This window comes from Falco rusticolus, chromosome 1, assembly GCF_015220075.1.
Source record: "Falco rusticolus isolate bFalRus1 chromosome 1, bFalRus1.pri, whole genome shotgun sequence".
NCBI classification, from domain to species: Eukaryota; Metazoa; Chordata; class Aves; order Falconiformes; family Falconidae; genus Falco; species Falco rusticolus.
In genome coordinates, this window is record NC_051187.1 from 59,468,136 (window position 1) to 59,496,054 (window position 27,919).

The window sequence follows — 27,919 nt, forward strand, 5'->3', positions numbered from 1 at the left end:
CGTGTTTCGTGAACTGTGCTGTCATGTACAAAGGCAACATCCGAAGGTACGGTGGAAGCTACTGTGTTTACTAAATTGAGATTATTTTTTTTTTTCAAAACTGAACTAGAATTCCCTTTAAAGGCACATACTGTTTCCTTTCCTTTAAGACTGTTACTCAAAATATATTTTTCCTCGGGCACCCACACATAAGCCCTTGAGAGGTTCAGATGTAGCTTTTGCAGCTTTGCTCTACTCTTGCGTCAGTCCTCTTTGATGATGTGAGGAGAGCACCAAGGTACTGAGTGAGGAGGGTGCCAAGGCATTGTAACAACTACTGCTTCTATCACAGGTCAGGAGAAGAGCACCTGGAGCAGCACAAAGGAATTTCAGCCAGCATCAGCACCTAGTGTGGGGAATAAAGAAGAAGAGTTACCTGCGTGCGCACACCTGCAGGGCTACAATCTCGTTGGCATCACAGAGACATGGTGAGGTGGCTTCTGTGACTGCAGTGTTGGAATGGAAAGACAAGACAGGCAGGGGAGATGAGGCGGACGTGTCACCCTCTATGTCAATGACCAGCTGGAGTGTGTGGAGTACCATCCCATCTGGGGATGGGATGAAGAGCCAACCAAACTGAGAGCTTATGGGTCACGGTTAAAGGCAGGGCAGGGACAGGTGACGTTACAGTGGCCTGCTGCAGGGCAAGTGCAAGGTCCTGCACGTGGGTCTGGGCAATCCCAAGCACAAATAACAGGCTGGGCAGAGCATGGATTGAGAGCAGCCCTGACAAGAAGGGCCTGGGGGCACTGGTGGACAAGAAGCCTAATGTGACCCAGCAGTATGTGCTTGCAGCCCAGAAAGCCAAACATATCCAGAGCTGCATCAAAAGAAGTGTGGCCAGCAGGCAGAGAGAGGCAATTCTCCCTCCGCTTGGCTCTCATGAGACCCCACCTGGAGTTCTGCGTTCAGCTCTGGGGCCCCCAACATAACAAGAACATGGACATGTTGGAGCGCATCCAGAGGAGGGCCATAAAGATGATCAGAGGGCTGCAACACCTCTCCTGTGAAGACCGGCTGTGAGAGAGTTGGGGCTGTTCAGCCTGGAGAAGAGAAGGCTCCGGGGGGACCTTGCAGCAGCCTTCCAGTACCTAAACAGGGCCTACAAGAAAGCTGGAGAGGGACTTTCTACAAGGGCATGTAGTGATAGGGCAAAGGGAAATGGCTTTAAACTGAAGGAGGGTAAATTTAAATTAGATAAAAGGAAAAAATTCTTCACTATGAGAGTGGTGAGGCGCTGGCACAGGCTGCCCAGAGCAGCTGTGGATGCCCCATCCCTGGCCGTGCTCAGGGCCAGGCTGGATGGGGCTCTGCGCAACCTGGTCTAGTGGAAGGTGTCCCTGCCCATGGCAGGGGGGCTGGAACTAGATGGTCTTTAAGGTCCCTTCCAGTTCTATGATATTCCCAACCTTTCCGTTAAATGGCACTTAGTGTTCACTGATTGGTTGCATAAGAAACAAGAAACGTAAGAAACCAAAACTAATGACAAAAAAATCCTTCTGTATAAGAGCTTTGCAGATTTGTACCATGGGTGGATCTAAATTTCCTATCAGGCCCATTTGTAGGTAGGCTTTAGGATAAACTCGGGTGTGAATACACTCTTAGAGATTGCTGCTACAAGCACAACATGAGGTGGATTTAGAGTGGGATTTGAGGTATTTTAACCCAGTCTCTTTGGTCTTTTTTTACACAAGTTTCTTGCATAACTAAATCTTTTATGCAAGATGTCTCCCTTTTGGTTAAAGGAGCTATGGATACTTCTAATTACTATTGCTTGTCCTCTCCTTGTTTGGACCTGTTATCCTCAGACTGTCAGCAGGCAGCTAGTTCAAGACAAAACTGTTGTTTAAATTGTCTTTGTGTATACTTCAGTTAGAACATGATGCTATTGTAAGAGCGTAATGTCTACCACTGTGAAACATTTAGACTCTTATCGAGCAGGTTCATTTTTTTGCAAACTGCAGATGCCAGATCTGTCAGCTCACACTAGAGCTGCACCTGAACGCACTGGTAGCAAGAATCCTGTGTGAAGCAGGAGCTGTACAATGTAAATCCAGAACTCTGTAACAAGCCTTCTTCTGTTCAGCAGTTTGAGCTTGTATCAGCCATGTTCCTCAGTCCAACGGTTTGCTTAGAACCTGTTAAGACAATCACACTTCTTTTTGCAGGAGGCTAAGAGCTTGCTCACTGCGTTCAGATGAGTCACCAGTAACTTGATCACCACGTATGAAGCCTAAGGTAGCGTTTGGTGTGCATTTCCAGCTGATTTTAATATATGAAAGGTTTTGTTACACATGGATGTAGATGTTTTGAAACACTTTCAGATTGTTGCGGTAGCTCCACCATAAGTGGGTGTTTTTGGAAAAAGCACTATGGGTGTAATCAGAACTGCAGTTTGAAGGAGAAAGTTTGAATGTAGACACACTGCTGTTGCTCAGATCATCCAGAAAAGAAAAATAGCCTGAGGAAGGTAAACGTATTAGGACTTTAACCTGAAAAAAAATAAAAATCACTGCAATATTTGAAAAGCATTACTGACTACATAAAAGCATGCAGTATTGAGTCAAATGCCAAGAGCTGCTGCATGCAGTATTGTTGCAGTTTAACCCAGCAGGCAGCTAACCACTACTCAGCCATTCACTCACTCCCCCACCACTGGGACGGGGGAGAGAATCAGAAAAAAGGTAAAATAAAGGTGGTTTAGTAGGACAGAAAAGGAAGGGGAAATCAAAGTAATGACAGAAAAATATACAAAACAAATGATGCAGAATGCAGTTGCTCACCACCCGCTTTCCAATGCCCGGCCAGTCCCTGAGCAGTGGGCCACCACCACCCGGCCATCTCCCTCATTTTACTGTTGGGCATGATGCCATATGGTATGGAATATCCCTTTGGCCAGTTGGGGTCAGCTGTCCTGGCTGTGTCCCCTCCCAGCTTCTTGTGCTTCCCCCAGCCTCCTCGCTGGCATGGCAGTGTGAGAACCTGGAAAGTCCCTGACCTGGTGCAGGCACTGCTCAGCAACAGCTACATCCGTGTGTTATCAACACTATTCTCCTCCTAAATCCAAAACCCAGCACTGTACCAGCTACTCTGTCCTAGCCAAAACCAGGACAAGTATTATATTTTTTTAACATATATATATATGTATAAATAGCTTAAGTCAATAATGGTATGATTAATCCTGGGGATGATAGCTAGCCTTCATTGTGGGGCTGTGGCCTGTAAAATGCATTTTGTATAGTTTGCAGGTAACTATAATCAATGATTTCTGCTACAGGAAAAGCTTACACAAAGCAAAGGCTCCCTAGAAGAAGTCAGATGCTTCCTCTGGTTTGCAAACAGAACTATCAAAGTGCTATCCAGCAGTGTTAGAGCTCTTTTTAGTATTATAAATGGCTTGAAGGAAACTCTGGAAGGCTCTGCGGTATAATTACAGGTCATTACAGAAGGGAACAAAACCCAGCTCCTTCCAACAGTGAAAATTTTCTGTGTTCATTCAAGCATCTAGTTTAAGCTTGTTTACACCGAACTCAACAGCTATCTACTTGAATTTGACTGTTCTGGATTCACTGTGGTACTTTATTTTAAACAAGCAATGCCATTACCATTCCCTGCTTTGGTGCTAAAAGCCTTTTAGGGTTCCAACCATGGAATTCCACAGTAATTCAGAGTTGTTTCAATTCTATGGCAGAAAATAAACATCCCCAAATTTAGAGGAACCACAAGTTCTTCAGGCACAGTTTTGTAAAACTGTAATACTACTTCTCTTGCAGTGCTACTTCATGTCTGCAAATATGAAAATAAACCATGCAACATGGCCAAAGAACTTTAGCAGGAACTTTATTCTATGAGGCACTTACATTCACTGTCATGTACAGTAAGCTCTAGTAAAGAACAAAAATACCACAAACAACTGGTAAAGAAAAAACATATAAAAGTACTTCCAGAAGAGAAATCACAGTATAGTCCACGAGTCTAGTAAATTTCAGGCTTTTAGCATGGTTGCCATGCCCTGTTCACAGATGCAATATGTTAATTTTCAGTCCCCTCTTCCTGTGGATTTCTAAGGCAGAATCAGGGCAGCAGGAGATCAAATGAAAATCTTTATGACAGAGGACCTAAGGCAAAAGTTAACTGAGGACTGATAACTGGAGACAAGCAGTGAAAGATCAGTACAGAGAACAAATGCCAAGTAATTCAGACATCAGGTGGTTTCAGCTAGAGAAGTCAGAGTCAGAACAGATGACTGAAATACAGGCTCAGATATTTGTCTGCCTCACAGAGGGCATTTTAAATAAAAAGGTTTGTTGGGCATACTGACCCAACCGTGGAACTTTCCTCTAGTTTTCATCAGAATGGACTAATGAAAGCAAAGATGAATACAGTAACCAAGTTGTGCAACAAGACAAATATAAATCAATAATCTCGAACAATATATCCTTTCTAAGCATATAATACACATCACAAAATGTTTTATTTAAAAAATAAACATTTGATTAATTTTTAAAATAACATAGCAATGACATTCCACCATTTTGTCAAATCAAAAGTATATCCTTAGGTTGCAAACTGTTCATTTTAGTGGTCAGGCCTTAGGAGGATCAACATATTTGATCTGGAAAGTGCTGCAGAAGTAAGATTGATTTAGAACCAGCTAGAAATAGTAGTGCAGATGTATACCCTTGCTGACGGTTTGGAGGTTTTTGTTTGGTTTGTTTTGTGTTGTTTTTTTTTTTTGGTTTGGTTTTTGTTAAAAACAAACCCACAGGAGCATACATCAAAGAGAACTGAAGGCAATTCTACCACAAGCATGAAAGTACAGACTGTTTAAGATGCCATATTAACGCACACAAAACGCTCTTTCCTGTTGGATCTATTGGATGCACTGACTGCTAGTAAACATAAAATTTGACCTATATTAAAAAATCATCTGAGAAGTCAATACTAGTCTTCTGTGCCTCCGATTTCCTCATTATGGAGTTTTCTTAAAAAACTTTAAAATGGCACTAGTGTTTTACAATAGCATACCCTGAGTGGACATACACCAAAGGAAACTTATTTTAGTTTTCAGGCTTCTGGCATAAAGGGACATAGAAGAGAAGGAAGACTTGTTTATTTTTTTACATGAGGAAGAATATCACAGTGACTTTCAAACCAGTATATTAATGTCAGTGTTTAATATATTACTGTCTGAAAAGCATAAAGCTTTGTAACCAAACACTTGCTTCGTTCCAGCTGAGTCTTTTGACTTTCTTCTACACCATGAGATCTCAGAATCTTCTTTCAGAGATCTGTTTTATCCTCGTAACGACACATACATGCAGCTCGCTGGCTGTCCAGATATGGTTTACATCCTAAATGTATAACTGCATCAAACAACAGCTGAACAGCTGATTCACAAGCTGCAAGCAAAGAGAAGTTCAGTTAAAAGTACTCTTTGAATGGAATATGAAAATAACAGAAATTACTCAGGCAAACTGAGAATGATTCTAAAAAAGAAGCAATCTTCTCTAAGCATAGCAAAGAGATTGTCAAATGAAAGACTGAACTAATACAGAATCATTTTAAGTTGTTAAAAGATTTTTTTTATGTGCCAAACAAAGCAAACGAGAACATTCACTGCATATGAAATCAGTGTTAGAAACATCACTTAGCCTTGGAAAGATGGAAGAGCTGTGTCCTGGTTTCAGCTGGCAGGACAAGCCCCTCTCACTTTTTGCATCCCAGTTTATGCAGAGGTTGCTATTTTAACAGCAGCTCAACAGAATTGCAGAGATTCACTAATTCTGGCACTAAATGCTAATGCAATGACGTATTTGCAGTAAAATTAATCTGAGACGTTCAAATACAGGCTTGTTCTAAAAACTTATTGCTCTCAGTGGGACTACTTACATAGAAGTGATATTGTCCAAGTTAAAAAGCGTGGTTATATACATGTATTCATCAGATGCAGGCCAACAAACAGAAGGAGTTACCATATGGTCTGTTACTAAACCCCCGAAAATTTATTTACGAAGGGACAGCATTAACTACTTCCACTATGACAATGTAATATTACAATAGATTATTTCATAAAAGGAAACAATTCAGTATTTTCTACAGTTTAGTAGCAATCACACATAGTAGGCATTTAGAAATTACCCAGCAGAACTGAATATTCAGCTACGCTACCATACTGCAGTAAATACAGTAAATGCAAGAACTATACAAGCATTTTGATCAAGTTGTATTCCCATATTCATACTCCTAAATGGGAAGTATTATTTTTTCCCCCTCAAGGTTAGTTTTAACCCTCATCATTTTCCTACACTGTGTCATTGCTCTGCTCTACAAGTGTCTGGGTGGCACGACAGAGGCACAAGGCAATGGCATCAGTTTATGAAAATACGGCATTACTGCACTGCACAAAAATTCTTTGCCAAATAAGCTTGGTTAAAATTGAAAAAAAAAGAAAGGCTTTTTCACACTTACCCTGGACACTCTCTGAGATTCCAAGTGTTTTCTGCACATCTCTGCAAATTTTGGAGAGGCAGGACTGAAACTGCTCATCACAATCATTTTTTTTGTTGCCACAAGTATCATAGCATCTGTCGTGGTGATTGCAGCACTTTGTCATCGAAGGGATACCAATGTCAAACTGTAAAGAAATCCCCAACCCCCCCCGCCCCTGATTCCATCAGTATTTCAGCCAAGAAAGATAAAGCCTATGAACAGACTGTAACAGTTAGAAATTAAAAGCTAATGCAATCAATGCAGCTGTCATTCGCTTATCTCTGTATTTTTTTGTTCACCTCTAGTAAACTGGTGGTTTTGCCTCAGCCAGCACCCAAGCACTCACAGAGTTGCTTCCCTCTCCCCCCAAATGGAAGAGACAATAGGAAGAACAAAAGCAAGAAAACTTCTGGTCGAGATAGAGACTGGTTAACAGATGAATGAAAAATGAAAAAAATGCCCCAAAATAAGCAGTGCAAAAGCAATCGTTCAACCACATCCCACAAGCAGCTGGATGCCCTGCCAGTCTCTGAGCTACAGCCACCCTGGAAGCCAAGCACATACACTACCCCCCTACCCGCCTCCCTCCTTCCACTACTCCAGTTTCTGTAGCCAAGCATGACGCTACATTGTACAGAATATCTCTCTGGCCAGTTCAGGTCAGCTGCCCCAGCTGTGTGCCCTCCCAACGTCTTGCCCAGCCTATGCTCTGGAGTGGTGGATGGGCAGAGTGGGGAAAAAAGAAAAAGACCCAAAGCTGTGCAATCACTGTTCAGCAATAGCCGAAACCATCAACACAGTTTTAGCCCAGAATCCCAAACACAGATTGCACCATGCAGCCTGTTATGAAGAAAGTTAACTCCATCCCAGCCAGCCTCAGTACATAAGCTAACCTATGTTTTCTTTCTAACATTAAGGAAAATGGATTAGTGTCAGCAAGGACAGCAAGAGTCAAGAGCCAAACCCTCTGCTCTCACAGGGCAACCGCTGGGGTCATTCAACACTTTCAAGAGCGTGAGAACAAAATGCTACACCAAACATTTAAAAAATTACAAATTAATCATCAACATTCCATTTTATCCCTATAATATTTTATGTCGGTGATGAAAATGTTTACGTCATATTCGTTTATAATACATTTTCCGTAGGTTGTTACCAATACATGTGTTGGAGCTGATAAAAGCAGGGAGTTGTACATGGATGCTGTCTCATCCTTAGAATGGGGGAGGGAAAAATACCCCTACGATGAAGAAAGCTGATGTATGAAAGAAACAAAAACAAGCCCCAAAATGGAAATACTTACCTGAACTCCAAATAGAGGGGATCCACAACCATTTGGTGGTGATGGTTTATATCCGTAGCGAGGAAAGGGCTTTGATCCTGAAAAAGGTAATTTGTCATGTCTCAAATATAGTACTAAAATTATGTGCAAAAAAATCTATTCAAACTCACCACAGGCATTTTTTTTGGCTTAAGACAGTTCTATTTTTAACTTAAACATATATTCAGGCATCTGTGAAAGTCTACATTCCTTACCAAATCACAGCTTAGGGGTGCTAAACTTTTTTTTTTTTTTTAAAAAAAAAGGGGACAAGACACCTGAGCAAGTAAGTGTTAAGGTTACCTTCCCAAGTGAAAAAAAAAAAAAGAGCTTGAGTTACTGAAATTGATGTGTCAGTTAAGTGTACAATATGTAGGATTACATTAAAGAGTACTTTAGAGCAAGTTCATCAATACTTCTATGCCTTGTATGCAAACAACAGTAGTGCTGATTTTTTTAGCTTAACCTTTTACACTGGAATTAAACATCTTTTTTATTTCTACAACTATAAGGTTAATAAAATTTAAATTGGTAGAGACTGCTAAAGCCGTGTCTCCCTGAGCACTCGCTAGCGCAGCCAGATGGGGAGTTCTGCATCCCAAGCTAAGGAAGGTTCTGGGGTTCATTTGAAAAGTGACCCTCCACCTTGTTTTGGTATTAGAAACAAACTAAGGCCAAAATTAAAAGTAACAATGAAGAAAAAACGTATCTGCAAAGCGCATATTCTGGTACAGTGAGGAAACGTCAGGGTGTCCCGGCCACGCCGGCGGAGCCCCTCAGGGTGCCACCACCGAACCCATCCCCTGGCTTAACCAACGCGCACCCCAGCCCCCCAGCCCCCCCAACACAGCCCAGCGCAGCCCAGCGGGGGGCAGGCCCACCCGACGCGGCCGGGGCGGACCGAGGCGCCCACCCGGGCGGTGGGACCCCGCTGCGGGGCGCCCCTCAGCGCCGGCGGGACAGGCGTGAACCCCCCGCCCGCACCGCCCGCCTGGCGCCCGGCCACGGGGGCGGCCGGGGAGAGGCCGCCGGGCAGGTTATACTTATACATCTACACATATACACGGGGGTACAAGAACTTATTACTGAGGTTATTATTACTTATTACTACTGCGCCCCGTTCCCCTGGAAGCGGCGCTCGGGAGCGGCAGGAGCGCCGCCACCAGCCCGCACAGCCCCGGTCGGCCAGACTGAGCCGGGCCAGACCGAGCCGGGCCGCCTGGAGTGAGCGGCGGGCGGGAGGGCAAGGGTCGCCGCGGGGGTCCCGCCCGCCCCGTTCCGCCCCGCCCCGGCCTCCGCCTCACCGTCGCCGCACTTGTACTGGCAGAGGCCGTCCTCGCCGCCCAGCAGGTCGAGGGCCGCGTTGAGGTACACGTCGATCTTGTGCACCCCGTTGCGGATGGTTTTCAGCGTCATCCGCCAGTCGGGGGTCTGCGGCGCCTCCTGGCAGCGCGCCGGCCGCGGGCCCAGCCAGGCGCAGGCCGCCAGCACCAGCACCAGCAGCGGGGCGCGGGCCATGCCGAGCGGCGCCCCGTCGGCGCCCGCTAAGCCTCCGCCACGGGCCCGGCCCGGCCCGCCGCCGCCATCGTCCGCACGGGCACCGCCCCCGCCCGCCCGGCAGGGAGGGGCCTGCAGCCGCCGCGCCTGAGGGAGCGCGGCCCCGGCCCGGAGAGGAGGGGGCGGGGTCGTGCGAGGGGGCGGGGTCATCAGTCACGGCCGAAACGGCTTTACCTGGGCGGCCGCCGGCGGGTGGCGGTTAGCGGCGGCGCTGAGGGGGGCTGTCGCGCACAGCCCGTACCCCCCGCCCGCGGGTGGCAAGCGGCGGCGCTGCGGGAGGCGGCCTGGCGCCTTGCCCCGTTGCAGCACGGGCTGTGCCACCGGGCGGGCCGGTGCCGCCTCCGTCCGGTCGCGGTGTCCCGTGCTCCGTGGGGCGCCATTCCCAAGCCCGCCCGCGTGCGCAACCGGAGAGCGGCGGTGGCTGCGGCTGCCGGCTCGTGTGGCGCGGCGGCGCCGGCTGAGCAGGGCCCGGGGGTACCGGCGCTATCCGGTAACGCGAGACCCCAGGGCGTCTTTGTTTGGAAAAGCGGCTGTGAGGCTGGAGTGGGGGCGGGCGGGTGGCCCCGGGCGGGCCGGGCCCCTCCGGTGCGGGCGGAGCAGGGCTGGTACCAGCACAACCTGCAAACCCCGGCGGCGTGTTGGGAAAAGCGCTCGTCAACAAAACCAACCAACCAACCAAAAATATGCAGTAAGGGGATATGTATTTGAAGTGTTAAAATTTTGACCTAGTTTTATGATGATGTTAATGCGAAGGAAATTGGTCCAGTGACCTTTACACGTGTGAGTGATGTAGTTTCAGGTAACATCATCCAATGTGCAGGACCAGGTTGTAAACGAGGGTGAAATTAAAGTTTATCTGTTAAATATGTGTCCTTCTGGCTGGGGTTAAACCACTACAACGTTCAAAGTCCGGTCTTGATGTGCTGAAAAGAAAACTGACCGAAATGAACTTGCTTCCTAAACATGTTTGGTTTGATGTGTTTTTTTCTTTAATTATAATTTTTTATTAATTTTATATTTATATTCTAGATGCTTCACAGATGAGCTAGAGCAGAACCATCTGGAAATTGTTTTAATTTCTGTAACGAAAGCTCTATTTAAAGATGTGTGGGATTCCTCAGAACAACGTTAACTGTGAAGAAGAACAGGACAGGGAAAGAAAACAGATGCTTCCAGAGCAACAGGCAGAGCAGAAAGATAGTGGTAAATATTCTATTGTTTTTTTCTTTTCAGCTGCAGCGTTTTAAGTTCTTTGTAGTTAACTGAAGAAACAGAAAAGAAATAAAGAACTTCACAGAAGTTAATCAAGTCAAACAAAAGAGGGAGCTCTTCCTACGCCTGCCCAGCTTTTCCCTACCATTACTTTACAAAGGCGCTGATTCAGCAGAATAATTCCTGTGTAGGGATATACTTAAATGTTTTCCTAAATAACGAGCCTTGTTGGGGGGTGGGGAGTGTAAGAGAAGCAAGTAATGCCCTTACTTTAGTTATTGCTGATTGGCAGTGTCTTTACATGACAAATTCATGCTGATGTGGGTTTTTTACAAGACTGGAAGATAAAGAAAAGTCAATGAAAATGTAAAAATGTTGTCTGAAGCACACTGGTTAATTATAGAAAAAACACCAACACAACAGCAATGTTGTGTGAATATATGCCATTTATTCAGCAGGATAATTAATCAAGAGGAATAAAGCAAAATACATATTAAAAACATTTGTAAAGTAAAATACAGTGAAGTATGTTCTAAAACCATTGAGCAGTTTGATAGAACTGACCGAGATGGTCCTGAAGCTGTTTGACAGCTTTGTGTCAAGATCCACAAACCAAATTCTATTACTTTTAAAATTTTTTGTGCACACATTCTGTGCATAACTCTTGCCAAATTATGTATTACATGTATGTATTATGTATGGGCTGATGTTTTCCTATAGTGGGACCATTACTGCTGTCTAAATTTAATGTGTAGCTTACACAGGTCCTTTGGGCTGTGCTTTCAGATTATCACGTGGGCAGAACTTCCCAATAAGGGTTTGTGAAAGCAGCTTAATGGTTCCAGTTTTGTTGATGGCCCCTTGTTGTTGCCCAGTTCTGGACAGTTAAGGCAGTAGGGAAACTCCCCCTGACTGCACACTGCAGGATCAGACCCTGAATGTTCTTTGTTGACATTAGTGTTTCACGCTACTGTATATTGGTGCAGGAAGCTTGATCTAATTTTTTATGACTGAGAGTATTAATTTTTAACTTTAGGTTTGTAACGGTTTTGTAGAGTTAAGTCTACATGTATAATACATAAAAATAAAAAATCTATATATTTATATTGTTATATAACGTGTGTGTGTACATATATATTTAAAAATAATATCTATATATAGGCACATGGTAAAACCCTACTTGATATCAAGAGTTTGTTGGATACCATAAATAAATAAATAAATAAATGCAATCGCAGGGAATGTAAGGTAGTAAAGATTCTTTTTATTTAAGTTGAAGATTCAAGTTTTAAAACTCTTTTGTTGTTTGTGACTGGCTGTGGTTAAGTTAATAAAACTTAGAACTATAAAATTTGCCCCATGCTAGATGATCAGATGAAGTATATTAGCTAGATAAAAACTGAGTTTGTAGCTGAAAAAACTACCGCCAGAGTTATTATTTGGGGAGTTGTTGCATTACAACAAATCTCATGATCGTATGGTCTTAAGTCTACTTTCACAGTAAGCCTAAAGAATCAGCTGCCAAGCAAGAGGCAGTGACCTGAGGGTTTCTTGTGACCTAGACACTGAGATGATGGAAGTTCTTTGAGGTACTCTGGTTGCTGTCCTTTCTGTGAAGTTCATATATTGCCAGTGCAGTCATTTTCCAACCACTGCTTTCAGTACGGTTGTTCGTTTTCAGTAAATAAGCAACCACAATTGGAATGCAATGTGAAATATGGGGGGAAAAAAGAAACATCAAGAAGAAAATATTTTAATGTCACTGCTTTTATTAGAGATTTTTTGCTGTGGGCTTAAATGACTGTACAATTATCTTCCTACGGACTTCTGCAAAATTGTGGTATTCATAGAGTGATAAGAATTTTCAAAATATTCTGCAAAGATTTGTACTGATTGTTGCTGAGTTACACAACTGCTGATTGTAAAAAAGGATGGGTGTTCATTTTTGCATGCATGATAAGAAGGAAGTATTTAATTTTCCAAGCTTCACACATTATACCGGGAAATGAGACTCCTTGTCACATGATGGCTAATCCAATCATAATAGCTGGCAACTTTTGTATACACTCCAGGGTGACCAGCCTCCCCACAGTTTTCACCCCAACTCACAATACCCCAGACATATGCCACATTTGCTGCATCAAAACAGACCAGAGGTCCTCCTGAATCACCTTTGCAGCTGTCTGTGGAGCCATCATAAGTACCTGAAGCAAAAGAGGAAATAAAAAGCAAAAATAAGTTCATATACAAAACATGATTTGGCACGCAAAACGGAGCTCCAGGAGGTTTTGCAGGTCCATGCCACTTATTGACATAGGTTTGCAAAATGGTCAGCACTAAAGGAGGTTCCTAATCTCTTTGGTCTGTTACTTCTCATTTATTTTTAAGTCCAGGGCCTCTCTTTACATTTGTGCCTGGCCAGAAATCTCCTCATTTGCTTTGAAGTCAGTGATGTGAGTCTTGTTTTACCCTGTGCAATAGAGAAGAATTCATCCATATTGCCTGTTATAGCATTAGAAGTAGTTCATAAAAAGTGAACAAAAGCAGAAGGAAAAATGGTAAAAAGATTTGTAGGCTGATTCCTCTGGAAACAAAGCTATCATAATATGAGTATGCCTATGTGTCTGCCTTTGGTGTCCTTTCTACCCAGTAATTCATTGTCCGGTTTCATCTGTACAGAGGCAGAGGCCTCAAAATTATTTTCTCTACCAGCTTTATGAAAAGAGGTGGGCAAGTACCAAAAAGAGAGCATGTGAATGCTGGGATGGGAGGGAGAGCAACTGTCTGTAAGTGTCCTTGCTGCAAGGTCTTGGTCACAGTGTGGACCTTTCGCAACGCCACAGGCACAAGTATGTAGGATTCAGTGCTCTCTATAAGTTTCAGTGCTTATGGAACTACTTGTTCGCAATATTATGCTCATGAAAAAATGAACTGAGTGAAGGATGTGATAGAAACTGCTGCAGAGCTAGAGTATGATTTATGTTTTGTCCTATATACTCATAAAAGTTTATTAATTTCTAACACCCTTACTATAATTTTCTGCTTGGTTGTTTGATGCAGTATGAAGGAACCCATACTAAGCATGAGTCTCCATGTTTTTAAAAATGTAACCTCTTTCTTGAATCGCTACATTACTGATAGTTTTGTGAACTTCTCAGAGTTGGAATTACTAATCCTATAAAACAAGATTTTATTGCCTTTACTCAGTTTAATTAATATTTGCTTGTATAACAAACTCCTGTGGATACTAGCTCCTAATTTGGAAGTTTGTATTTGCATCAGGGAAGGAAAACTGACCCCAGATACCCCTTTTCTGATGAAGTCCCATGTGATGCTGTCTTTGTTCCTTCCTCATAAAGTGTGATCACTTAAAATACATTGAAGGTCAAGGAGTTTAATTATGGAACTTGCACAGTAGACAAACCCAATATCTTACAAAAGTCATGCTGAATTTATCACAAATCAGTCGGCTTGTAGATTTGTTTGTTTGGTGTTGGCTTTTTTTGTTAAGTAGTTTGTTTAAACATTGCCTTTGCTTTTTGTTTTAAAGAACAGTTGAAACTATCTGCCTGTAAGGTGAATACCCATTGCTCTTTTAGTCATGTATTTGGCAATACCTTTCATTACTTGAGAAGCAAAAAATGTGTATTCAGGATCCTTATTTTAGTGCTAGGAGTGACAACTAGTTTCCTGGCCAGACTAATCTTAGTTTGAAAAGTTAATCATGTTTTTCCTGGGGTGCTGTGTGGTAGTAGCAAATGTCTAAGCAGATGAACAGTCACGTTCTAGTCAATGGGACTACTAATGGGCTCTAAGACAGCCATTTGCTTAAATATATTGCTGAATCAGAATCAAATATAGTCAAGGTAGGAAGTTCAGTGGGCTGTAAAGTGCTTGTGTATTTAGAAAACATAACGCGGAATGCATGCTGAAATTTGCCCACATAATCATAGAAACTTGGCATACTGTCAACTTAATTCTTTTTATAATAGATGTATAAAGGTGGATACGCTCCAATGGCTAGCATTTTGCTAATGCTGATACTGTGGCAATCGGTTTATTGTCTTTCCCAAGTCTAAAAGATTTCCAGCCAGTATGTCTGACCTTATAAGCAGTGAGTTTGATGATAGAGAAATTATAGTAAGAAAATTAATGCTTGCCTGCACATGCCATTCGTTTAAAAAATCGTCCTGGATACAATTCAGAACAATTCTGAAATAAATTAACATTGCCCCACTTGAGGACATATTGTTTGGTATAACCTAGAAAAGAAAAGAATAAACTTTTCTAAATTAAAAATGCTAAGTACATGACAGACACTTTAAATATCATAAATTGAAAGTTATATGTTGGCTTATCTACAGAATATAATCTTCAATATTATAAACCAGATACCTTGAACTGCTACTAACACCCCATATGAATTGCAGTACATAGGCCATATATTTCAAAATAAAAGCAGAGTGGTTTAATTGGAGTGTTAAATACGGTACTTTCATTTTGTATCATTTTCACCCTTTCCTTTCCTTGTCTTCCTCAGTTTTTTCCTGTGTTTTCCATATCAAGGTTTTCAGACACTGGGAAACTGGTATATTGTTTTCTATGACACTGAGATGTGGCTCTGATCATCCTTGTTACCTTTTTTCTAATGTCTTTTGGGGATGAGTGGACCAAATATTGCAGATACAGATGAACTATGTATTCACAAGTTTAAGGAGGTTCTCTGTTTCACACTCTGTCCGTTTGCTAGTAATTCCCAACTTTGCATTTACTTTATGGACTGCTACTGAGTATGGACAGGAGAACCCTCACAAGCAGCATGCGGTAGCTCCAACGCCAAGCTATAATCACTGTGATACAAAACAAACGCTTTCCAAATCTTTGAAAGCTTGATTACATTTAGCTTCTCTGTCTCTGTGCAACCTTCTCTGAGCTGAACGCAAACACGGCTGAGACAAGATCTGCCAAGTTTTGTAACTGTTGGCTGCAGCTCAGATCCTCTTGGGCAGGGGGCAGTGGATGGGCTGCGGCTATGGGCCACCGTGAGCTACTAACTGCCACTTGTAAATATTGCTATTGGGTCTCCACAGCTAATATACATCTTAGATTGGCAGAAGGAACATTTCTTATTATCAGGGTAGTTTTCAACCAGGGGTGTCCTCCAGATCAATTTACAAAGTGGCTGAAACAGCAGAGGAAGCAGTACAGAAAAAAGAACCAACAGGACAGCCGAATGTCAAACCACAGCCTATGTTTTCTGTACTGAGTGCTTTGTGCACAACTACGCTTCAGCCTTTTCAAAACAAAAGCTCACTGCAACTGGAAAACACTGGTTTATACACAAAGATATTCCTGTAGTAAGCACTAAAGCAAATACCTTTCTCTAGTCCCCATCCAGAAACCTTGCATGTGTCACCAGTCTTGAACATATACTCTGACCAGGGGATACAGGCAGGTATGATGTTTTCCAGGGAGCATCTTCCTTTCCCAAAACCTTTCAGCTCCAGCAGAGCAATGTCATTTTCATAAGTTGATGCATTATATTTTTCATGGATTATCACTTGGTTTAGTCTTAAAGTGTTTGTCTCTTTGTCATACATTATTGTATCCAATAGTCCAATCCAGATGCGGTATAGATGAACTCGATTTGCTCTAGAAAAAAACCCAGTAAAATAAAATATGTTTTGATACTTAACACAAGCACTGTACATTTCAACTAGCTGTAAACCTTTGCATTCTATCAAAGTTTCTCTAGAATAAAAAATCATATTGTATACATATAGTTTCTTTCTGGACTTGACGTCCAGGTTTTTCTGAAGCGTAGCAAATGCAAGGCAGCTGACACTTACTGCTAAGTACTGCAACTAATACAGAAAAAAATATTAAAGGCCAGCCTCTGTGTTTAGTGCTGTGACATGGAGAAAACGGGCATTTATGCTTCTCTGATCTCAGGTGAAAGAAGAGTGAGCAGATGTGGGTGGGATGCTAGGAGTGGCAAATATTCCCTGTCTGCTCTTGCTTGTTCTGGGGAATATGTGACATTGTCAGAGGACAGATTCTGGACTTCCCTCAGGTGGAGATGGGGAAAAGAGGAGGAAGCCAGTCCCTTGGATCTCCCTTTCAGGCAAAGTGGTTACAGTGAATCTTTCCTGCCTGCCTACTATATGACTGAACAATGCCATGTCTCTTCAAACTCATCGTTACTTTTTCATCTTTCTATTCACTGCCAAAATGTTGTACTTTCTCTGAATCTTCCCCATCAATGTGGCTGAGTAAGTGTTTCAAATTGTTTTATTCCATAGGCAAATAGCAATTAGCAAAGAGGTAGCTGAGAAGGGCAATAATATCCAAATCATCTTTCTGCATTGCAAGAAGGAAATAAGTTCCCAGTTTGTTGTTTTTACCTGACGCAGTGCGCAGCAGTCAGAATCCAACAGCCACCAATATAAATGCCTCCACAGTACACTGTTGCACCTTCACTGCCGGTTTCTTTAATTGCCACTTGCCAAGGGAATTCACCCTGTTCAAGCAACAAACATCCAAATAATGTGAAATCATAATAATTGTACTATTTTTAGTGCATGAAGGAAAACACACTTCTTGGTATCACCTCATCTCCTTGACCGTATCTGATTGTAAATAAAAAATCTGCATTCCAGAAATTGTGAATTGGGCTCCATCTAATTTAAAGGATATATATTCTAAAACGCATTAATTTTGTTCAATATTCTGACTTCATGTGATGCCTTGTTCCTTCCAGCTTTCTGTCATGAAAAGCTTTTGTAGCCAGAGAAACAGATATAGAATCCAACCTGGTAGGACTGAGTATAGCATTTTTTACTGTATTCTCTTTCAAATGCACAAATTTAAATTCCATTTTGTCAGAACTGTTAGTACTAGCTATAGTATTAAGTATTTTGCTGAATCATTTCCAATGTGTACTTGTACTGTAATGTCTTAATTTTGTAACTCCATATTTTACTTTATAAACTGTGTTTCTCTTTACTTTCATTCAGTGTAATGCCACTACTGCTGCAAAACCTGAAATTAGCATTGTAGCTGATTTTGTTATTTCTGTACATTTTAACAGAAGGACAAAAATACCCATTCACATTGATGCTGAATGGACTCATATGTGGTAAGGTTAGTATTTTTTACCTTTCTTGCAGTCTTTCCACCTATGATTCTTTTCCGTCGAGATGATGTATAGTTTGTAAGACCGCAGTGTACTTGGGGAAGAAGTGACTTTATCATTTTTCTTTCTTTAACATAAAGGAAAAATGTGTCTCAGAACTCAGGCATCCATTCTCTTTATCTGGAGACAGGTTTATCTTTATCTTGAAAATTTGAGTGCTGTGAATATGCCACAGCTGAAGTAGCAGGAAAGCAAAGACCAAAAATTTTGGCATCTGCTTTTGCTTTAAAAATTGCTTGTGTCTTAGCATCACATTACTTCTCTCCATTTTCCACTTCTGCTTGCATTCAGGCAAATAATTTTAAATCAGTCCCCCCAGATTTCCTGAGCATTTACCTCCACCAGTTGCTAAAACATGCAGATGTGGATCCTCAGCCAGGATGAATTGTTACGGCATTCTTGAAATTAGTGGAAAGCAAGACAAATAGTAAGCCCCAGAGTGTATATTACTAAATCACAAAGTCCAAACATCTGAGTTCTGGATCCCGCCAGCTGGCTGGTAGCTGGAAAGCCACTAATAAGAGAGTATCACACCACAGAATGGTTGGGGTTGGAAGGGACCTCTGGAGATCATCTAGTCCAACCCCCTGCTAAAGCAGGTTCACCTACAGCAGGTTGCACAGAATCGCGTCCAGGTGGGGTTTGAATGTCTCCAGAGAAGGAGACTTCACAGCCTCTCTGGGCAGCCTGTGTCAGTGCTCCATCACCCTCAAGGTAAAGACGTTCTTCCTCATATTCAGGTGGAACCTCCCGTGTTTCACTTTGTGCACATTGCCCCTTCTCCTGTCAGTGGGCACCGCTGAAAGGAGCCTGGCCCCATCCTCTTGACACTCGCCCTTAAGATTTGTATGCATTGACAAGATCCCCTCTCAGTCTTCCCTTGGCTAAACAGGCCCAGCTCCCTCAGCCTTTCCTCACAAGGGAGATGCTCCAGTCCCCTCATCATCTTTGTAGCCCTAAGCAGCTGTATGTTGCTGTTTTTGGACGATTAGTTACACTTACCTTCATCCATACTGTGATTTTCAGCACCTTTGTCTTTGCCTGTAGCAGAATAATAAAATACTAAAAATATTGATAAACGTTTAAATGTCTTCTGCTGCTTGAATATAAGTGTGTGTGCCAAAATTGTGGTACACATTTGAAATACATAAGGGCACACCATTTCACATGGACAGCAAGACTCTCTCCATCTGATGCCTGCTGTTTCCTCTCCTACTAGGCACTGTTTGGCTGCCTCAGCCTACAAATGACCTATTTCCAGCAGATACCCATTCGTTACAAGATGACATCCACCCTGCTTTCCAGGCATAGGGAGCCCTCCTGCAAAGAAACCCCGAGAGACGGCCTTTTTGTTTTGTTGGTTTTCAATCTCTAAAGTGGTAATCCCATTCTCCTCCAGAAGGAAACGGCAGAAATTCTTCCTGCTGCCCCATCAACCTGTTGGCACTTTCTAAAGCCCAAAGGATCATTAGGTAACAGGATTTTTTTTTTCCAGTTTAGGTGATGCTGTTGTATACTGTGTGCCTCCTTTAACAGGGTAAGGGAGGGTATTCAACATGAGAGGTAAATTGGATGTTTCCTGAATCTGGTTTGTCAGCTTTTATTCAAACAAAATGCCCATTGAACTCAGTTCCTAAAGGGAGGGTTGGGTCTGCTCTCATGTTACTGCCAGTAATGTTTACATTTAGAGTTCAGTTTACCCTTACCAATAGTGTTTACTTTTTGGCTTTAGACTTTGTCTCTTATCAGAGCAATGAAAAATGTTCTAATTTCAAAACAAAACAAAGTCTTTTCAACAGTGAGGGAAACATCACAGAGGAATTATTATATTTACAAGCTAGCTGAATCTTTCATCTGTGAGGAAAATATTCCTGCCTGCTCTGTCTATACTTTCTTCACAAATTGGGGATAGCAGCGTGATAGATGGTCACGTAAGCAAAAGACATAATCTGGTTTAAGCCTCCCGAAACGTTATCTGTTTCTTCCTTCCTTTATATTTCTTGCTATTCTTTTCTAGAAGGGAGGAAAATTACATAACCTTTTCTTCCTACTGCACATAACAAAACATCATGAAGACTAGAACTTGCATCCATTTTGGTTTTGCTAATCTGTTAAATAATGTAATAATATGCATTGTGTAGTCTCTAGTTATAACTGAGCATAATGAAAGGAATGAAACAAATAACATCTTTCAGAAGCAAACCTGCACAAAGAATTCGAGCTTCATCCTCTCCTGTGAGGCAGTCAATTTCCTTGTTACAGACATTCTTATTTGGAATACAGATATTTGACCGACAGTGGAAACTGTTGTCTCTGCACTCTGTAACACAAGAGAACTACATCTGTAAATCACAGGATCATATGGTTCAGCAACTTCACGTAGTTAGAGAGCTTTTTAAAATATAAACACAATATAGTATTCCTGTTATGGGGAACTTGGCTGTTCATAAATAGGTAACAAAAGCAGGCTCTGTAAGTGTAAAATTAAATAAATATTTGGCTCTCCTCACTTCACAGTCTTCAAGTTTAAGATATAGAGATGTGGATCTCTTACCAGTTACCAGTTCAGTACTGTGCTTCTGGAGTGGTACCACTCCTTATCAGTTTCATCCACGACACATGCCCATGCTCAACCTTAGCCGAAGGACCTCCAGTTTTGCCAGCAATATCGATCATTTCAAATGAGGAATTTATGGTGCTTGGGTCAAATTTCCCCTCCAAAATTAGAGTCCAAGCTGGCTTTTGGTTGACTGAGCTAAATGCCTAAATGCAGGGTTAGGAATCAAGACTCCTGTTTTGAAGATACTAGATTTAATAACGTCTTTCTTCTAAAATTCCTGAATATATGAAACGTTACTGTAACTTCTACTGCGAACTCCCTTCTTTTTAATTCTAGTGATCACTTTGTATGTTCTCAAAAGCAAAGCAGTACCTGAACTTATGGCAGGGTTTCTTGAGCTACTTTATAATCTTATGTGAATCTACTATTTAAGGATATATGTCTTTAACAGAAAATAAGATAGTTCTCTAAAAGTATCCAGATTTATATCAGATAAAAGTATGATGCAGAGAGCACTGAACTCAGTTGAAACAAGTCTTTTGATTCCAGGAACCAGTTTTCAGCTGTTTGGTCAAGTGGAATCTGAATAAATGTCCTCTAAATATGTGAAGCCATAGTTCTCTATTTATTTCTTTTTCTAAAATGCTGTGACTGCATTTCCATGATTATTAGATTAAGTTTACTGACAGTTGTAAAACTACAAAATTCAGGTTATTTAGGGATAGTGATGGGATTTGTAACCCACATTACCATTTGGCACCTGAAACTCAACTTCTGAAAGTATTCTCCTGCATTCAGGTCATGCTAGATCCATTCCTTGTTTCTAATAAAAACTGTTATAGCTGTAATTGCAGATGTTGAAAGAGTGACTGCTCATGAACAAGCAATGTGATGGGAACTGTTCACAGATACTCTATGCATAATCTTGCATTAGTAATAAATTTAAGAGAGATCTTACTTTGGTTTAAAGACAGTTCATTGGAAAAACAGTGTCTTTGTTTAATTACTATTGATTTTTCCCAACTAAAAATACATTTCATTCTAACACAGCTTATTTTTTTGTATCAATGTTTAACAGTCTCCTAAATAATCTCATTATATTTCCTCATCCTCTGAGGAAATCCAGATTCTCACAGATCACTTGCCTGCCTCAAAAAAATATATTATGCCTACTTTTTTTGCACTTGCGTATACATAAACTATGGTTAGATTGCTTTACTGTAGTGACTTATCGGAAAAAAGACTTCAGCTGTTACATGACTGTAAAAATTATTTGGGGGTGATTTTCTGCTGAAATGATTTTGAAACAGCTGAGAAAGGAAATAATTACCTCTACAGCACAGTTCGTCACTTAGGTCTCCACAGTCATTGATTCCATCACAGGTTTTATTCAGAGGAATGCACTTCTTGTTGACACAATGAAACTCACCATTTGAACAAACTGCAGCACAATGAAAGTGAAGTTAGCGTGGAAATGCCTATAGGGTCACAACTGCCCCTACAGAAATATTCTGCTTGTGCATTTTATCCTATCAGTTTGACCTATCAACAGTATGGCCCCAGTAATGTAAATAGGAATCCCTTATTGTTTTAATCACCTTCTCATCAAGATTAAATGTGACCGGATTTTCCTCCTCCAACTTGCAGTAGCCTGGCAAAAGGGAACTTCATTTCTTCTAGACAACGACTAAACCAGAAATGATCAGTTCAAACCCACTGTAAATGATTCAAGTGATTAAGATGATTGATGTTCCTCCTCTACAAGGAAGTTGTCAAGAGTCTGTGAACTCCTATTTTGTGGCATAAGAAAAAACTGAGATGATTCATAGCTGTCCTAACTAGCAGCATCTCAGGCTGATGCTTATCGGTGCCAAAGAAGCCACTACAAAGAACAGGAAGCTGCTAGAAGTCAAGAGGAGGATTTGATTCCTCTTACATTGACAAAAACCTGAGGAGTACCAAGACTCCCCAGAAACATGAGCAGTTCTGCTACAGTAACGCTTGTCTGGCTAGAATGCTACTAGTGTCCTAATTAATCTCCCTCACAGACAAAGCAGTGAGTAGGAGGTTGTCACCTGTCTCCTCACCAGTTAACCCTGGAGAGATAAGACTTGTGGGGTACCATATACCTTGGTACCCTTGGGAAGGGACGGGGGAACAAACAGAACCATGGGTGAAATACATTTACTTCTTGGAAATACCTGTAAAAATACTTCAAGAGCAACAGTGATTTTCCAAACTCAAGATTTGTCTTGATGCAAGACCCTTCAATTGTCTTAAAGCCTACAAAATTATTATTTTAAAAAATCAAAGGGTTTCAGTGCAGGTTTGCTGTGGCTGAGAATTCAGCAAGCTAGGTCCTAATTATTTAAAATAAAAGTAAAATGTAAGAACTCCAAATAGATATAAAATTAAAAAACTACTAACCTCTGAGATTTTCATGGCACTGGAGGCTAACAAATCCCTCATTACTGTCTCTTGATTTCATCTTTATGTGACATTCAGCAAGACTTGTCTCTAGGCCCCTGCAAGTTATTTGCAGACAGTGCAGTGAATTTAGGGCAGATTCTGTGATGCTGGGATTGGCTTGGTAATATTCAGCACCTCTGTGAAGATACAAATAGTAATAACACATTATATAATTTCACAATGGATTGTCCACTGTTTTTATTGTTTAGAATTTATATGATTTTCCTCAGTGTTAAAGAATTTTGGTCATGGCTAAGAAAAAGAGCAGACTTCCTATGGAAGCATCTAGGGTCTGCAGACACAGATGAGATATAATTTTGAAACCATCCTGCATGGGGTCAAGTATCCTTGATGTCATCAAAACCAATGCTGACCGAGGAAGCTCAGGCCACTGCAAGGCTGGGATTAATAAATTTTATCTCTGTTGATTCCTCCTAACAATGTATGTGTCCCCTATCTTAAAGGAATATGAAGTAAATGGGTAACTAGAGGCTTACAATGGGACTCCAGGGCTGAATACTCCATCCCAGGACAAATGCTTCTCTGCTATCTAAAGAGAGACTGATCAGAACTAGGAAATATTTGCTTCTCACCTAGAGGGGACAATTTAGGGCAGTGCAATAGCATGCTCACTCTCCAGGCAGGGTTGGAGAGGCAGCCCTGTAAGTTAAATTAGATGTATATGTGTAAAATTGTTATTATTATGTACAGGATATAGAGTTGATTTTTTATGAGGAGCTGAATGTGCAATTCAGGTCATCAGTGTGGTCACAGGAAAAAGAACAAGCTCTGTGTGGCTTCAGCCATCCCTGGGGGCAAAGCAAGCAATGGCATTGGGGGCAAGGCGTAAAGAAGAAAAACATGTTCTGGTTCTTGTTAGTCTGGCTGGTGCAAGTGGCAAAACAGAGCTATGCTGTGTTGTCAGCTAGTGTAAGAAACATTCCTCTGCGTACAGGTTATTGCTCAGAGCTACCTGGGGATGGTCCATCTATGTATTTTGCCTTACACAGACCTGAGAGAAAACCTCTGCATTGGTCTTCAGCTTTATTTTAAAAGTAAACCAACTATGGTTTGTATAGTTGTAATCCGCAAGAGAACACAAAAATCTATGTTTTGGCTTTGACTCTCAGATGTCAGTTTAAGCAGCTGTGTCATACTATTGTAGCTGATACACTGTTGATGAGTTTTCTGTCTTAACTGTTGGCTGACTGTGACTGACACTTAGATAAACATTGCTACTTTTTCAGATACCTTGCAGTTATCCAGACATAAATTCCCCAAACTTACAAATCAAAGCCAAGGTGCTTGCAAGCCACATTTGCTTCATTCATAGTCCACTCACTATCACATACAAAAAATTCGTTCTTTTGATTCACAGGTTTTACCCGAAGCAAACTTGAATCTCCATGGTCCACAGAGACTGAAAATGTTTCTAAAACAAAAAGAGAAATAAAAAAAAATCCCTCAATAAAATTATATTATATAGATGTATGTAGTGGAAAGACAGCACAGAAACAAATCAGGACTAATTTTATATTGGCAGCCAAAGTCCATATAGAAAGAACAGTAGATTGGGAATCAAGACGCTTTAGGTACTATTCCTGTTTTTTCTGAGGACTGACTTTGTGGCTTTGAGCCTGCCACTTTTTCGAAATATACCAGTTTAAAGACAAATGAGGGTAATGGTTCCTACCCTGTGAGAGTACCTGGAGGTCTACCGAGGAAAGGTTGCATCCTTAGTATAATGACTTTCATTAGAGGACTTTCGATAACCAATCAGTAACACTTCCAAGTGGGATGGCCAGATCCTACTTGTGTTACCTGTGTAGCAAAACCTCCTCTGTTTGCAGTAGAACTAAGGTCCTGAGCTAACTTCGTGAAGCCGTATAGACAGTGCACCAGGAACGTACAGCAGCTCTCCAGGCCTTTTCAGTGGAATAGGCAGAACTGAATTTTGCCACCCTGAAGGTGACGTGCTGAGCTGCTGCTTCTGTGGGGAAAGGGGAGTGATGGCACTGGGACAGTCTGGGCAGGAGAGCCCTGGGCTTGGCTTGCCCCTCCTGCTGCGTTCAGTGGAGGTGGGCTGGAGGACAGGTAGCAACAGCAACTGCTACTGCTAAAAGAGGCCAGATGCCTAGTTAGCTGGTGCCATTTATCCTTTGCACTCAGGTGGAAGTTGAGCTAAAAAGCAGCCTGGTGTAGCCTAAAAAGCAGGTGAGAACAACACCAGCTTGTCAGTGTACAAAGCATCACTGGTTTGCAGGGCAATAGCTTTCTATTTTGATGAAACCCAGTGTTTAGATGACTGAGGTGAACATGGCTTACCTTCTCCCCATGCACTCCCACACACACCTCAGCAGCTTGACTCCGTTCCTTGGACTCTTGCTCCTGTGAGGTCTGTCCCTCTCCAAAAGATACCCTCTCCTGCTGTGCCTCCCACCATACTCAACATTCTGCTTGGAAACCTTTGAGCTCTTTCCCATGTCTATTTCTTCTCTTTCTACCTGATGATTTGAGCAACCTACCGGCAGCAGGGTGACCTGGGCCTGTCAATCACTTTATTTTTATGAAAATCAACAAATACTGCCCATTTTCAATCAAGTTTCATTTTCTGTTTCATGTTCTTACTAGTCTAAGGAAATGTATTTAACACACTTTCTGAGCTGTAAATTGTAAGCGTCTCCTTGGCCACAAATGACTGACTGATATATTTTGGAAAAGGAGGTGTTGATACCTTCAGGCATGCATTTTCCCTTGTGCAGAAACTTGGCTTTGGGATGTTGACACTCATAGCTTTTTAGGTGACAGTAAGTATAGAAGTACTTTCCATTGGTAGAACAAACTGAAGAGCCATTCTTTGGGCATTGGTAGGGAAGCTTACAGAGGCATTTTCCCTCCACACATCGTTCCCATGGGTTACAAAAAACTTTCTCACAGGACTTGTGTGTGTATTGGTTGCTTAAGCATTCTTCTATGAGGTACATCTCTTGCTTAGCTGGCTGGGCAGGCTCAACGTGATGAAACTGGTTTTCTTCAGCATTAGACGCCGCATTCTACAAGGCACAAAATAAAATAAAAGAAGGGAGTAAGACTAGGACCTGCATCAAGAGTTCTGCAGATCCCTTTAGTAGTTTCAACAAAGTGTTTATTCATAAGCTTTTTCTTATCCTACAAGCACAAAGGTGCTAAATATCATTCGTAGGGTTTATTCCCTTGTCTTTGGCCACCTAATCTTTCCAGTTTTTCTGAACTTTTTTTTTTCTTTTTGGATCATTCACCTGGTGTGATCTTCACTCTTACTGGTCTCCCACAAACTTACACTCTTCACTCTTGAAACAGCTGGAGTGCACAGCGGATCATAAACATTTTTTAAGCTGATGGTTTATAACACACCACAGCAATGGGATTGTAAGCAAATCAAAATATAAGGGGACTTAAATACCAGAAAAATAAAAAAAATAGCAACTTGGTTTTGTCTGAGGTTTTTTTTTATTGCCTTAGTTGGTTTTAGGTTTAAATATCACCTGTATATATTTATGAACTACACAGAAGCAAATAAAAAAATCTAAAATTAATGACTGTTCCACCGTGTGACTGCTGAAGTAGCAAGTATCTTAAAGAAATCTGAAAATTAAGTAGCCTTCCTTATCAGCTCTTCTCGTGTATCTTGCACAGCGGTGGATTTGCAGTGTGGTTGCTGGTCATTTTTGGACTGCAAGTACAGATTCGGACCTTCCATCCAACTGCCTCTACGTGAGTCACTCTGCACCTGCATTTGTGCAGCTCTCTGGTGACTTTGTTACTGGCTAAATGCTTTTGCTTACTAAGATCTATGGGTAGGAAGAATGTTGAAACAGGAAAAATACATATGGATGGACTTTGTGTAAAAATGGGAGAGAAAAATTAGTCCTCAGATGTGATTTATCACCTTTGTCAGCTGAATCAATAGAGCTGAAGTTTGAAGTTCTTACGAACAAATCCTGGCCATAGTAAAGTCAGTGGGCATGTTTTGGGGGCAGAATTTAATCCAGCAAAGCCCCTTTTAACGTTTGTATAATCTTACTAAATTCTTCCTGCTGTTCTCAGGTCAGTAGAATCCAAACTGTGAGCCAGATCTGGCTTAGCATAACTCCCATATTATATCAGGTGTCTCTCCCGAATAGGAACAAAAGGTGCCGAATTTTCTCTGAGGATTTGGCTAAAAGACTCAGGGCATGCTGAACACTCAGCCCAGATGGGCTTTCTGGGACACTTCTGCCAGAAAAGATTCCACAGCAAACCTTCAGGCAGTACGACAGACCATGGTGCCACACTAGAAGACTGTAACCTCATTTCTCAAAAACAGTGGGCAGGGAAAATTGCACCTTTCTGTGGTCAACCACGCTTGCAAATTAGGTTTAGGATAGGAACGCGATTAAAATATTTTCGAGAAGCCTGTTTGTGTACACCCCAAATAGAATCAACACATGAAAGAGAAATAGCGAGCTTCAAACATTCAAGTTGGGCTAAAACAAATGTATGAAACACAAATACTATGAAAGGAAACGAAGAAATCAACTAGTTTTGCTTTTATAACAATAAGCTGCTTTTTAATGTTAAAAAAAAGTTACTGCTACCACAATAAAACAAATTCTTACCTCTGATCCGCAAAAACAAAAGAGAGACAAGAAAACTGGGATCATTCGCATGATGAAATTTTATCTCTCTGTGTAGACAAAATTGATCTGGCTGCAATTCTTTTGAATGTCAGTTGTTAGATTTGTGTTTAATTTTTAACTTTTTCTAGTCTTTTGAAGTATGTTTAGAAATAAAGTACAGGAGCCTCAGCTGATCAGCCCGATCTCTGTAAAAGGATCCCGCCTCAGTTTAACTGGTTTTATTGTTAAGCCCAAGATGAGACAACAAAAGTAAAGCCTTAAATGATTAAAGGAAGCAGTTACTAAGGATGCGCATTTCCTTTCTTTTCTGAGGAGACAGGAATCATCACGCTGGCTCTCCGGGTCGCGGGCATTTATCTTTGCCAGATTATTGTAAAAGATGCACGTGTTTTATATAAAGGGATATTTATGTCTTC

The 27,919-nt window shown here is 41.5% G+C and overlaps 2 protein-coding genes across 4 annotated transcripts; both read right to left on the minus strand.

The window, feature by feature from the left end:
* Window positions 1–3,862: 3,862 nt before the first annotated feature.
* PLA2G12A (phospholipase A2 group XIIA) lies at window positions 3,863–9,447 on the minus strand. Its single transcript, XM_037381042.1, has 4 exons — window positions 9,157–9,447; window positions 7,835–7,911; window positions 6,511–6,676; window positions 3,863–5,441 (listed from the first exon to the last, which is right to left on the minus strand). Exons 1-4 carry the CDS (start codon window positions 9,368–9,370, stop codon window positions 5,323–5,325), a joined length of 576 nt encoding a protein of 191 aa, XP_037236939.1. The 5' UTR covers window positions 9,371–9,447; the 3' UTR covers window positions 3,863–5,322.
* A 2,923-nt stretch (window positions 9,448–12,370) lies between these two features.
* CFI (complement factor I) lies at window positions 12,371–27,588 on the minus strand. 3 transcript variants are annotated; one of them, XM_037381063.1, is made up of 12 exons: window positions 27,483–27,588; window positions 25,580–25,898; window positions 24,133–24,277; window positions 22,804–22,982; window positions 21,707–21,817; window positions 20,020–20,136; window positions 18,819–18,857; window positions 17,780–17,883; window positions 17,026–17,141; window positions 15,999–16,273; window positions 14,782–14,883; window positions 12,371–12,825 (listed from the first exon to the last, which is right to left on the minus strand). In XM_037381063.1, the coding sequence occupies exons 1-12, from the start codon at window positions 27,531–27,533 to the stop codon at window positions 12,608–12,610; spliced, it is 1,776 nt and encodes a 591-aa protein (XP_037236960.1). In that variant the 5' UTR covers window positions 27,534–27,588; the 3' UTR covers window positions 12,371–12,607. The 3 variants fall into 3 exon arrangements, with proteins under 3 accessions (XP_037236960.1, XP_037236951.1, XP_037236968.1); XM_037381054.1 differs by having other exon boundaries at window positions 20,005–20,136; XM_037381071.1 differs by lacking the exon at window positions 18,819–18,857.
* Between the last annotated feature and the right edge of the window lie 331 nt (window positions 27,589–27,919).

Bases quoted from the DNA above. Each gene is read 5' to 3' on its own strand.
- PLA2G12A (XM_037381042.1), bottom strand. From the start codon at position 9,370: ATGGCCCGCGCCCCGCTGCTGGTGCTGGTGCTGGCGGCCTGCGCCTGG. The intron at 7,912-9,156 runs GTGAGGCGGAGG...TACCTTTTTCAG, and splicing joins CCAGTACAAGTGCGGCGACG to GATCAAAGCCCTTTCCTCGC. The intron at 6,677-7,834 runs GTAAGTATTTCC...ATTTCTTTACAG, and splicing joins CCCCTCTATTTGGAGTTCAG to TTTGACATTGGTATCCCTTC.
- CFI (XM_037381054.1), bottom strand. From the start codon at position 27,533: ATGCGAATGATCCCAGTTTTCTTGTCTCTCTTTTGTTTTTGCGGATCA. The intron at 25,899-27,482 runs GTAAGAATTTGT...TGTGCCTTGTAG, and splicing joins TTTGTTTTTGCGGATCAGAG to AATGCGGCGTCTAATGCTGA. The intron at 18,858-20,004 runs ATGTTATTTGTT...ATTCTGCTACAG, and splicing joins TGCAGGTTTGCTTCTGAAAG to GCAAAGACAAAGGTGCTGAA.